Below are 12722 nucleotides of genomic sequence, written 5' to 3' on the forward strand. Positions count from 1 at the left end.
CCCAACAATCAGTCTTCCACAAATTTTCTTCCTTGGAGAACCCCGCATGAACCCGGTATGATTTGATAAGGATGCACTGCGTCTGGCTGAAGACGTTAAACTTAGCGCTTGTTGGGAGGCAACCCAATTCTCGTAGGTTATTTTTGCATATTTTCTTGTCGCATTTTTTTTTTATTTTCTTAACAGGATCCCTCATATTACTGATGCAACTACGGTAAAATGCTTCTATCCTCCATATGCATCATATTTTTGTCTAAAATAAAAAAATATATTAAAAAATAAAAATAATAATATAATATTCAAAAAAAATATTGAGGACAATGTCTGATCTAGGTTGGGGGGTATAGATTTCGAATTTTTGAAGAAATTTTTCGTATTTTCACATTTTTAAGTGAATTTCAAAAAAAAACCTAATTTCTATGCCTTACTGCTGAAATGATAATCACACAAAGTATATAAAATCTAAAAAGCCCAATGATTAGTCAGGAATAAGTCAATTTGAGTTCTTTTCATTAAAAATTCTTTTAGCAAGTTGTAAGATAATTTTTACTTTGAAATTTCACAACACACATGGCCTGCACTTCTAAGGGTTAGGTTTAACATGATGTTGTTAAGTCTGGTAACAACCTTGAGTCCTGATGAATCATACCTATCTAATTCGCTATTAAAAAAAAAAGTGAATTTAGTCAGGTACATCGAAAAGGGCTACCTATTGTCAAAGGTCAGCGGGCTTGCAATGATGAATCCGAGCATAGGTCCGTAGGGGAGTCTTGATGCCTAACACCTTATGCCATCTGGTGTGGGAGTGTTGACTGAATGCTCGTTACATGGAGGAATCATTACAAGAGTAAAAGTGCGTAATAAATATAAAATAATAAAAAAAATAAAAAAATTAAAAATTAAAAAAAATAAAAAAAAAGAGAAAAAGAGATAATAATATTGACCTTGAAAAAGACGATAGTGTGAAAGCCGTCGTTATAAAAATTCGAGTAAACTGGAATATTACAGATAAAGCCCATGAGGTATTAAAGTAAACATCCACAACTCTCGAAATCCTGCAAGGTAGGATGATTTTGAATCAGTGATTAGGTCTTATCTGACCAATTCTTGGAAACTACTAGTTTTAGCAGTATTTTGGAGAATCTAAAGCCTTAGCTTGTGTATGGTCCAGACATCACCGAGCACCCAAGTATAAATTAGCCTTATAACTCTCTAACAGAAACTTAATGACTTCAACTTAAATTGCATACTGACTTAGAATTTGGGCTGACTTAGTAATTAAAACTTTGTGTGCTTTTAAAATTCTTGGCACTTATGCATTTAAAATTAGATTTTATAAAGCAATAAAATAAATTCATTAGGTAGAGACAACAGTTTGTGGGTATCTGAGCCGGAAACCCTCACGAGACAAAACTCGTCCACTAGGGCCACCTAGGGGTTTAAAGCCTTATTGCATACGGTAAATGCAATCACGATTCCTGCGAAAGTGAGTTAGTTTTTTATTTTATTTTGCTTGAGGACTAGCAAATTGTAGGTTGGGGGGTGTGATAAGTGCTAAATAATGCATAAATTCATATCTTATTCATAGCACTTATCATTATTTTAATTCACATATTTTGTAAATTTAACTAAAAAATGTGTTACCCTCATCATTGCATTTTAATAAATTAATTCGAGTTTGTTTTACTTATTTATTTACTGATTGAGTTTAATGTATGCAGGTCAAGTCAAATTCATTAATTTCTGAACCCAAATCGTATGCACCCCGCAAATCAAGACCCTCTCAGATCCATCCTCCCTTGTTTCTTTCCCACATTTGACTCCACCAAACTTTTCTGCGTCACATCTCAGTCACCTAATTTTCTTCCCACACATGTTCCCAACTGAATAGGATCACATCCCCTGTATCAAACTCCCGGGATTCACTTCCCAGTCATTCACCAGTCATTTTTTCCATATCATCTCCATTTAAAAATTCAATATTCCGAGTCAACCCCAATTCCTTTTCTTAGCGTATTCCTCCCAAATAGTTTATTTCTCCTTCACTCCCACGTTCACAAACAAAGTCTCAACATCTTCACTCCCAGCCGGATCCCTTCATTACCGTTTAGCATCCATCAACAAATTCCACGCGTCTCTCTTCCAACCTCCCCTGTTCCGAGATCATCTTTATCTCGCGGAACAACCAATCTCACGCGTGCATGGCCTCCGCAGCCCACATCCTGTCCGTGATCTTCCATCCTCCCGTTCGCGTTGGCCTCTTCCAGATCACTCCCAAACGGCACCAGCTCTCATCCTCTTCCGGATAACCTTCATCACCCACGTATTCCCTGTTGCTTCGGAACAGAGTCCGAGTCTTCATCAATCCAAGCCACGTCCACGAACAAACTCCTCTGTTCATACTCCCAGCCGCATCTCAACCGGATGAGCTTCATCCTTGCGAGCTTCACGGCAACCACACGTATTCTTCCTCTGTTTCGGAATAACCACCAGCCGAATCCCATGATCTTAACCTCATCTTCCTCTCTCCCCCTGCTCCACGTCCGCAGCTTCATCTTCCCGAGCTTCACGGCACATTCCCCTGTTTCAGAATCTCTCCTAGCTGAGCTTCTCCGCATCCGTCCCAAGATCCCACGAATCAGAGAATCCCATCTTCCATCTCCATGGGATAAAGTCAAATCTCATGAACTTCCCAAACCTCCCAGCTATCAGCCGATTTCTTCCCAGCAACAAAACAACATCAGCTTCCGGTTCCCTTGTTCCGAGCTCATCTTCATCTCGAACCAAATCCAAACTCCATCCCATCCGTATTTGTTCCTAGCATCCTCCTTCTCTCTCGATTCATCCTTATCTTCTTCCCAACGATTTCCGCCATCTCAACTGTGAGCAACATCCCTTGCATCCGAGAATCAAGCCAACTTTATCCACCCACGCCTCCCCTGTTTCGCTTGCTTCATCTCCCAAGCCTCTTCTTTCGGATCACCTCCCACCAAATCTAGCTCCTCCCAACGTCCAGAAAGCAAGCATCCCAAAGGATCAAGGTGACTTCAGCCAACCAATCCAGCCATTCGGTGAGCTTCAAGGATCCAGCGATCAACTCCATCCAGCAGTGTGTCCAAGGATCAAGGAACAGAGCCTCACAGATCACCCCCTTCCAATTCATCCCAGCGTCCGTGAGCTCCTTCCAACTTCTCCCGCATCCGGATCTCCCGCGGCCAACAAATCTCAACTTTTCCAACGACCGGATCAACTCCAGCCAGCCATCCTTATCCCACATTCAAGCTTATCCTTCGCACGAAACCGGGGGGGGGGGGGGCTGAGAGGCTATAAAAAGAGGAGGGTTTTCTTTGGGATTTATCCTTCTTCCCCATTGGGGGGACTGATCCCAGCTCTTCTCTGAATCCATCAGGCTTCTCTTCGGTTCCATTCATTCTTCTTCCCCACGGTGGGCTTCTCCCATCAACTAAGCTCTTGGGAGGCAGAGTCCCACGAGAAACAAAGGAGAGAGAGGACTTTGGCTATTTTGGGAATATTTCAAAGGAGAAAGAGAAGGAAGGAATGGGAGCCCGCTGCTGTGCTGCTGCTGCCATCCACCACTTCATGGAAGGCTGATCTCCTCACTAGGGCACCTTAGATTAGGGTAGACATTTCATGCCTATTGAAGATGGATTATGCCCAAATTACTTTTGTGAATTTTTATTTAAATGCTTATTAGGCTTGTAGCCAATTTGCATGTTAATCCAAGAACGAAATAAAATATAAATAATCCTTGTTCCGATGTTAGTGGTGAATTCCTTGCCCTAGGTTCTCTTAAACTGATATCCCTTTAATTGCATTTTCTTTTATTAAATTGCTTAGTTTAATAGTCTTCACAAATTCATCCTTTTAAATATTTTTTTTTAAGAAAACAACTATACCTCAATCCCTGTGGATCGATACCCGTAATCACTATCCTACTAGATACGTGCTATTGCGTGGTCTTTAAAGTTGACTATCAGCGACGCTTTACCGATCCTTAGGAAAGCGTTGGGAAGGTTTTTACCGATGCATAAAAACATCACTAATGGCCAAAAAAAGCGTTGCTAATGTCCAATTTTTTTTGTAGTGAGGCTATAAGCGATTAAATTACTATTATCTGCTTGTTAATACCATTGTTTCTTGTTAACGTAATAGTGACCCTCAAATATAAAGGCACTTCAGCCATTTAATTGCAAGATGAAGAATTTCAACTTAGTTTTTTAACCGCCAGTGGTAAGTGGAACGCAAAATGGATAAAAATACTATATTTTTCTTAATTTTTACATATATATACCTCAGTCAACATGTCTTATTGCATTTTTTTGCCATTCACATATCATTATTTGCGTATATCCTTCAAATAATTTTCTTTTTGCAGCGATACTTTTTCTGCAATATTTTTGACTAATAATATCAAAAAAGTAACTATTTTAAGAATAAAATTTCACTATTTTCTTTTTATATTAGTATCCTTGACATATTTAATATTTAATTTATATATTAGTTATATTTTTGCATAAATTTTGTAGGATATTAATGAAGGTATTTATATCCCATCTCAATAATCCAACTAGTGCCCAAGAGCAAGCACCACATCAATTAGATTTTGATGGGAGCGAAGCAAATGAGAGTCATGTGATCCTTGCTAGATAGGGTAGAGTTTAGTTGTAATGAATCAGGGTGGAGACGTAGGCTGAAAAGATAGGATACCATGAAACTGAAAGGTAGGCTGAAGAATCAAAACCTAATTGCAGTTAACCATGATGCACTTGTACAAGCCATAGGTTGAAGGACATCATAACCTAAAAGCATCAGGATTCTTAGAAAACCTAACTTTTGGACTTTAGCCTACCAAAAAATCATGGTAGAGAACTTTAAGACTTCAGCCTATTAGATGGACAAGGCCGTACGTTATCCTAAAAAATCCTAGAGGCCCAAAGACCGAGGTGAAGGATAGATTACTCAAGCAAAAAGCGGACCAGTGGGTCAGGCTAAACTTATGATCGCCCATGTTCCTGACAGCATTATGCCGACAATCGATCCCAAAGTAGGTTTCGGCGATCTCGATATGCATGATGTTGAAAAAATGTCGATGGAATCATGCCAACACAAATCGCTACTATTGGGAACGATTGTTCCCAAGATGCAATAGATAAGGGGCAAATATTCAACCAGCCTTCAGTGAAATATGCCATTATTCCAAGGGCTAGAGGGCAACCACCCTAAGGGGTATGACCACTCACCCTTCATCAGCAACCATACATGGAAAATTTCTATGTCGGGGGGTCAACTTTCTCAATGGAGATTTCCAAGATTGTGCAGATTGTACATATACATGAAAAATTTCTATACCGGTGGTCAACTTTCTCAATGGAGGTCTCCAAGATTGTGTAAATTGATACATAAATAGAGCTCTATGCTAGTAGGGAAACATGATGATGGGTTGTACCTCCACCAAATCTTCTATATTTTCTACCTACTACTCAAGCTTGAAAGATCTCTTTGGCTTTTTCTTTCAAATTGATCGGCCAAGTTGACTCACATTTAGAAGGTCGATGGATGTAGTATCAGATATATTCCATCACTCTCTTAAGCATCAACAGATAGAATGTGGGGGCATTGTTTATTCCACATTCAGACCGACAATAGTGTTCCAAAGGGCGATCAAATAATAAGCTTCGAAAGACCCTCCAAAATAGACTAAGGAGTAGGCCTTCAAGTGAGGGGCCCAAATCAAGGGCATAGGCTAAAACCCCAAAGTATGAACTGAGTAATTATAGTGTCGACCAAAGGAAATGAGAGCTATAGATCTACAATAAGGACTTTAGTAGAGTGGAGAATGCTAGTTGTCATATCCATGACATAGGAATAGTCAAACTACCTAAGAAGTGAGAAGAGTGGTGGTACTACCTACCGTGCATGACAAAAATGGGCCATGTAGCATACTAATAAGGACAAGTGGTAGAAGTAATTAATGACACTTATTTTGCCACTACCTAGGATGTGGTGAAGTGATAGCACTACCTACCACTCTTGGCAATAGTGGCTTATATGGTATGCAATGGTAAGAACAAGTGTCAAGATAGTTAATGTGCATCACTTATAAATATCATATTGTAATGCTAAAAGAAAGATCTTCAACACATCAACCAATCCAGTTTTATCTTAACTATTTTTTCTTTTTTATTTTATCCTACACTTAAATTGTAAGTAAGACTCTACAATAGGAGTATTTGTAATGTAGTTTCGTTCTATTATAGCTCTAACTACATCCTATCCAAATCTATCTTCCGATCGGTGGTATGATGGTAATGAAAGCCTGTTGGCGGAGGCCTGAGGGGCCGAGTCAACGTTGGTGGAGGCCTGAAAGGCCGAGTCAGTCCTGCCGCCTGCCAACATGGATGCGCTGGAGGAGTAGGGTGAGTTATACCACTAAGGGATCCCTGAACCCACTGACGAGGCTCTGTCGGAGCTGCTAGTCCAAAGGCGACGGTTGCTACCTATTGCTTTGTGACTAAAGGTTCTCCTGTGGACAGCTTGGGTCTGCCCCTATGATGGGGACACACGTGGATATCTCGCTTCCCCGAGGACCCCTTCGTATCTCTGGGTTGTGGTATTCGGCATAGGGAATTGATTTAACGGTTCCAAGTGCATATTTGAATTACGTCTTCCCTGATTCTGGTTTAGATCCAGAGGTAGCACCGGTCCATCAATAGCAGCATCCCTTCCTCTCGCACCTCCAACAACTGAGGAGAAAAATGATATGGAGTTTGACCTTTTCCCGTATCCTTCCCTGGTCGATCGATTTGACCAAGCCCTACAGTTGGTTATTCGTCCTTCTACTTCCCCTAGGGCGAGACTTGGTCGGAGTCGACTCGTGGCGCTATGGGCCTCTGCGCTAGTTTAAGAAAAATAAAGTTGCACCTTCACTAACAGCAATTGCTTTTGGTGTAATGGTAAGTGCTTGATCCTGACAATTGGTATCATAGCCATAGGTCTTGGTTATACCATTAGGGGGTCCCTGAACCCACTGATGAGGCCCTGTCGGAGTCGGAGTCGGGCGAGGCTTGGTCGGAGTCGACTCGTGGCGCTATGGGCCCCTGCGCTAGTTTAAGAAAATAAAGTTGCGCCTTTACTAACACCTGCCGGTTTTGGTGTAATAGTAGCGCTTGATCCTGACAAAGCCCTTAAAGATCAAGGCATTTGGATCGATCCTAGTTTCATTATCCTTTCTCTAGTAGCTAACAAATTTTTTGACATGTCCATCTCCTAATGTCTTGAGAGCCAGGAAGGAAACACCGAGGCTCCCCGGCATGGCCTATTGGATGGTGAGACCCCACTTCACCATCATATTGCTGCTTGCTCATGACAGCAAGTGGGTTCATGTGAATCCGGAGAAATCCTTGAAATTATTCATCACCTTTAAGGCCTTCCTAAGCTTCCCAGCTTATTTGTTCGACATTCTACCAACCTTTCCATACTTATGATTATCACTATGTCTTATTTTATCTTTTTCTGTTACCTGCAATTTGATAAAATTTCATGAGAAGTGTCAAGTATAGGCTTGTTTTCCCATATCTTTAATAGGAAGGTAAACTGAAAATAACAGCTTTGTTGTTGATTGATCCTTATACTAGATACTCTTTTTATCATGTTGCAGCATGACTATCATAGACATGCCATTTGGATTCGTCTCACAAGTTTTTTTTTCAAAAGACCTAAAATGCTTAATGCTAGCTCGTCTGCACATTCAGTTTATAATGTTTTTCTAAAATTATTAAGGACATCATTTTGGTAGTGTTTGCAAAATGTTGTCAGAAGCTGCATTTTGTCGGCTAGAATCAGTGGAAACCCAGGGCCAAATGCCCTTTTTGCTTTTAACCCATTCTAGGTCAGTTATGATTGTGACCAAAATGAATCTGCCTTTCTGTGGAGCTGGTTTTAATAAAAAACCGGATTATCTAGTCCATGCAGCACAGGGCAGGGAATATTAAGATGTGTTTGATTCTGTGTGTGTGTGTGTGTGTGTGTGTGTGTGTGTGTGTGTGTGTGTGAGTGTGTTGGACAATAAGAAGTCCATCACAACGATCGTTTGTTGAGATTCTTGGTTGGCTGTGACCGGATCGAAGCATGGTTACTCCTTCCATAGGTATGGTCACTAAAACTATCAATCAAATAAGAGCCAATCCTCCTTAGCCGATCTGTTGGTAAATTTATTTTCTAGAATGCCTCGTCGAAAAGATATCTGTAGAGCTTCCATTATCCACTAAATTCATTCTACATCATAATTTGCTACTGTAAGAGCCATTACAGTTGTATCATCATCAGAGGTTTGCACTCCTTCAAGTCGGCGTTCGAGAAAAGATATGACCTCTTCGGATCTTGGCCTCTTTAAGGCCTAATCTCCTACTTGGGCTACTCGAACGTAATTTTTACGGACTGATAAACTCGACCCTCTTACTGCAGGTCCACCTAAAATAGTATTAATGACCCCACTATAAATTAGTGGTTTTCCAACTTCTCAGGTGGGTAAGTTTCCTACTGTGCTTCCTCTTTCAACATCGGTTTTCTTCGTACTAACCAAGATATCCTCAGTGAATAAGAGCCTCGATCTCATCCTCCAACTGGATGCATTCTTCAGTATTGTGGACGTAATCCTTATGGAACCAATAATACTTTTGGGGATTCAGGTGGGCTAAATAGGTCATCATATTCTTCGGCCACTTCAAATAATCTCAATGTTCTATCTCCATCAGGATCTAGGCCTTAGGTGTGTTGAAAGGAGTATATCCCTCAAACCTTAGTGGCAGGTTCCTCGGACGTCAGCAGTTGTCCCTTTCATGTCCAGGCCTCTTTCTTGGTGCTTCTCTTTCTTCTTGGCCCCTTCTTTTGTCATTTCCACCTTTAATTGCCTCCCTCCGAGTTGTCATGGCCTCTTAGGCCTTGATATATTTCTTTTCGAGACAGCAGCTCAGCTAGATACTTGAAAGTCCTCTTCTCCAAGAAGAAATAGAAACACAAAGATTTCAACCCTCTCCTCACTATTGATGCTATAGTCTTCTAAACCAGATCATGAATCTCCAACATATCATATTAAAGCAATTGATATAGCTTTTGAGAAACTTGTCTTTCCTCTTCTTCACCATGAATGGACTAGTGGTGTCCTTCTACCCTCGACTACTCACAAAGTGAGTCACGAACTGGCGGCTAAGCTAATCAAAAGAATAAACAAATCCTGATCAAAGATCAGAATACCAAAGGCGAACTATTTTCCTCGGAGTGGCAGAAAAAGCTATGCATAAAACTGCATCATTGCTCTTTGTAACATCATAAGAGTCTTAAAGCTCTTGAGATGATCTATTGGGTCAAAGGTGCCATCTTACACCTCAAACTAAGGCATCCTAAATCTTTCTAGCAATGGTTCTTCCGTAATCATCTTGGAGAATGTTGTATTGGTTGTAATCTCCATATCTTCTCCCTAGTTGGCTTACTTTTCTCTCAGAGCTTTAATTTTGTTGTTCATCTCCTCGATCCTTCAATTGAGGTTGACTTCTCTCTTGGAGAGCCTTTCAAACAAGAGGGATTCCAAATCTCTCGAGCTAGAGTCTATTTTAGAATAAGCACTAGGGAGACCATCTTCTCGATGTCGACTAGAGTTCTTAGGGTAATGACCAATGTATTGTGCTGAGCGATCCTGGCAGTCTGGTGGTGCAACGGTAGTTTGTTGGTTTAGTCATTCATTCTTAGACATTGCATCTCAAACTATCTTCGCTAGAGCCTGCACTTGCTGGACGAGCAAATTAAACTTTTCAGTCATTGCTGCCTTAGAAGCCAGTGGTGGAGTCAGAGACCGTTGAGGGCTAAGTCAGGAGTTGTTAGAGTCTTGCTTAGGTTAGTTGGTGGAATGGTGATTGTTTCGTCTGGAGTTCATCTCTCTTAAATATTTAGAAAAAACTCAAAAAAAGAGATCTTCCTCTAGCGCTAATTTGTTGCTGCTCAAAACCTGACTTGATGGGTAGACGAACTGATGAATGAAGTTGGGTTGGAGGAGCATCGTACGACGTTGGAGTTGATCTACAACCATAGAAAACAATCAAGGGGTCATCGGAATGTGTCCAGTTGGTTGGGGACCCTTCGATGCTTAAGTTAAGTTTCAAAAGAAACTAGAAGAGATGAAAGAAAGAGAAATATGAGAGTATGGTATTCAAATTTCTCATCATACCTGAGGGGTCCCCATACTTGGTATTTAGGAGAGATGAAGGAGAGATAGAAATATGAGTATGGTATTCAAATTTCTCATCATACCTGAGAGATCTCCATATCTGGTATTTATAGAAGAGAGGTTATGAATCTACACGGTTAGGATCCATGATTCACGGGATGGGCAGTTTTGCTTTCTATATTTGCTGATTAGTAAGGCTAAGATATTTATTTTTCGGTACACCGTGATCGAACGTTGTCTTTATCTGCTGATCCAATTGGTTATAATATTTCTTTTCAAGTAACTATGATTGCACCAAACTATAATCGATCATGTTGACTATTCGGAGATTTGATTGGCTGCTGATTTTATTGGATATGTGTCATCGTCTGATTTTAGGGCTGACAAACCGAGCCATATCATGGAGTAGTCTTTAAAATGATGGTACTAGAATGCTTGTACTTTTCCACTCTATTCAGCTAATTGGGAACTAGTTTTATAATGACGAGGAACTAGAATGATGAGCTCGAACGGATCCAGAATCAAGGAAGAAGTATGTGACTACAATTTCGCTCACAAGGATCCGGTGTTGTTGATTTTTTTGCCCTCTCTTTTTGATTTTTGATATCCCAGGTGGTATTGCTTTGTACAATGTTTATTTTTGCAATAGAAGATGTAGATTTTTGCTATGCTGTCTTGTATTGATTAATTTGTCAATGCAACTAAATCTCTATGACGAAACTGATAATAGTGATATTAGCATCTAACACATCAGATCTTTTGATATTATAGCTACCTCAGGATGAGGTCATCTGTTTTCTATTTTTGTTGTTCTTTTCCAGTTTGATGGTTTACTTGTGGCAGGTAATTATACAGTTCTTTCACAGCGCAACTTGAACGCTAGAAAGTAAGCTCCAGCTTGAAGAAATTGTTCCGAAGGGGGAATCTAGCTGTTGGTAATTTTATTTGTGCACACGTTTGTAACTAGAGTCGCTTTCATGCATGGATATTGACGTTGTGCATGTTTGTTGTGGTTGCAAGTCTAGAAGACGATTTCATTTCCTTTCTAAATAAGTTAATTTTTTGTTATACCCTGAACAAGTTCACCGTTTTCCTCTTGATCCAGCTTAAACTGAACTGCAACCTGCTCTGTTACGTACTCCACTGTGCCTCATTGCTTCTCTTAATGCTGTGACATCCTCCCACCTCTCTGCCGATGCATACACGTTTGATAGTGCTAAGAAGTCTTCACAGGTTCTAGGTGTCGTTGTCGCTGCCCGTTCGATCTGCAGCAGAATCTTCCCGACCTCCTCGCCGAGCTCGACGTGTCCGTGGGTCACGCAAGCCCCTAGAAGTGCTCTCCATACAACTGCGTCTGGCTCCACTGGCATTCTCTTTACAAAGCCGTGAGCTTCTTCCACCATCCCCGCCCGCCCGAGGAGGTCCACCATGCAACCATAATGCTGCATTCTAGGCTCGACGCCGAACCTGTCCATGGCGTCGAACAGGTGGAGGCCCTCGTCCACCAGCCCAGCGTGACAGCAAGCAGAGAGTAAGCAAGTGAATGTGATAGCATTGGGTGCTACGCCGTCCTTTTCCATCACTTCCAGCAACTCCATAGCTGCCTTGCCTTTGCCATGGAATGCGAGGCCAGTCATCATCGCACTCCATGTCAAAACGTTTCTTTTGCTCATTCTTTCAAACACTCTTGAAGCACTGCTCAGGCATCCGCATTTGGAGTACATGTCGATCAACCCGGTGCCGATAAATAAGCAATCTTGGTGAAATGGAACAGTTTTGTATACGTAAGCATGTGCAGCGCTCGCCATCGCCAAATCTCCGAGCTGAGAGCAAGCAGAGAGAAGGGACACAGCAGTCCTGTCTGTGGGCTTCATGCCTTCTTCCAACATAGTTTTCAACAAAGCCAGCGCTTCCTTGGCCAAACCGTTGACGCAGTAACCGGTCATCAAGGCATTCCAGGTCACGCGACTTCTGGTAGTCATTTCGTCGAACAGGTGACGGGCGGAATCGATATCCTTGCAGCTCGCGTAGAAGTAGATGGCCGTCGTCTGGACCGCCACGGGCGACGCGACCACGGCCTTCAGAATCTGGGCGTGCACCTGCCTTCCTACTGTCAGAGCACTCAATCGAGCGCACGCTCTAAGGACGTAGGTATAGGTGAAGCTATCCGGCATTATTACTCGCTTCCTCGTTATTTCCTGGGCGTAAAGAAGAAGAGACTCTTGCGGTGGGCAGCAACGGATCATCACGTTCCACACGAACGCCCTGCCCTCGGGCTCCACGTCCGCGTGCCGGAAGACGAGACGGGCGTCGTCGGCGCCGCCCAGGACGGCAAAGTAGCGCTCGATAAGCTTCCCCACGGCAAGAGGCTGGCAAAGGAGAGAGTTCGCGATCATCTGCGCGTGGATCTGCTTCACCTGCTTCCTGCACAACGAAAGTTCCAAGAGAGCTAAGCATCTTGCTCGCGGGAGTGCGATCATAG

At 41.8% G+C, this 12722-nt stretch overlaps 1 protein-coding gene across 1 annotated transcript; it reads right to left on the reverse strand.

Moving 5' to 3' along the window:
- Positions 1–10830: 10830 nt before the first annotated feature.
- Positions 10831–12720, reverse strand: LOC103698539 (pentatricopeptide repeat-containing protein At3g18970-like). The gene has a single exon (XM_008780571.3). The coding sequence runs from the start codon at positions 12718–12720 to the stop codon at positions 11347–11349; it is 1374 nt and encodes a 457-aa protein (XP_008778793.3). The 3' UTR covers positions 10831–11346.
- Positions 12721–12722: the final 2 nt, after the last annotated feature.

This window comes from Phoenix dactylifera, chromosome 12 (genome assembly GCF_051530095.1).
Source record: "Phoenix dactylifera cultivar Ajwa chromosome 12, Ajwa_hap1_PhDact_Kaust_v1.1, whole genome shotgun sequence".
Taxonomy (NCBI): Eukaryota; Viridiplantae; Streptophyta; class Magnoliopsida; order Arecales; family Arecaceae; genus Phoenix; species Phoenix dactylifera.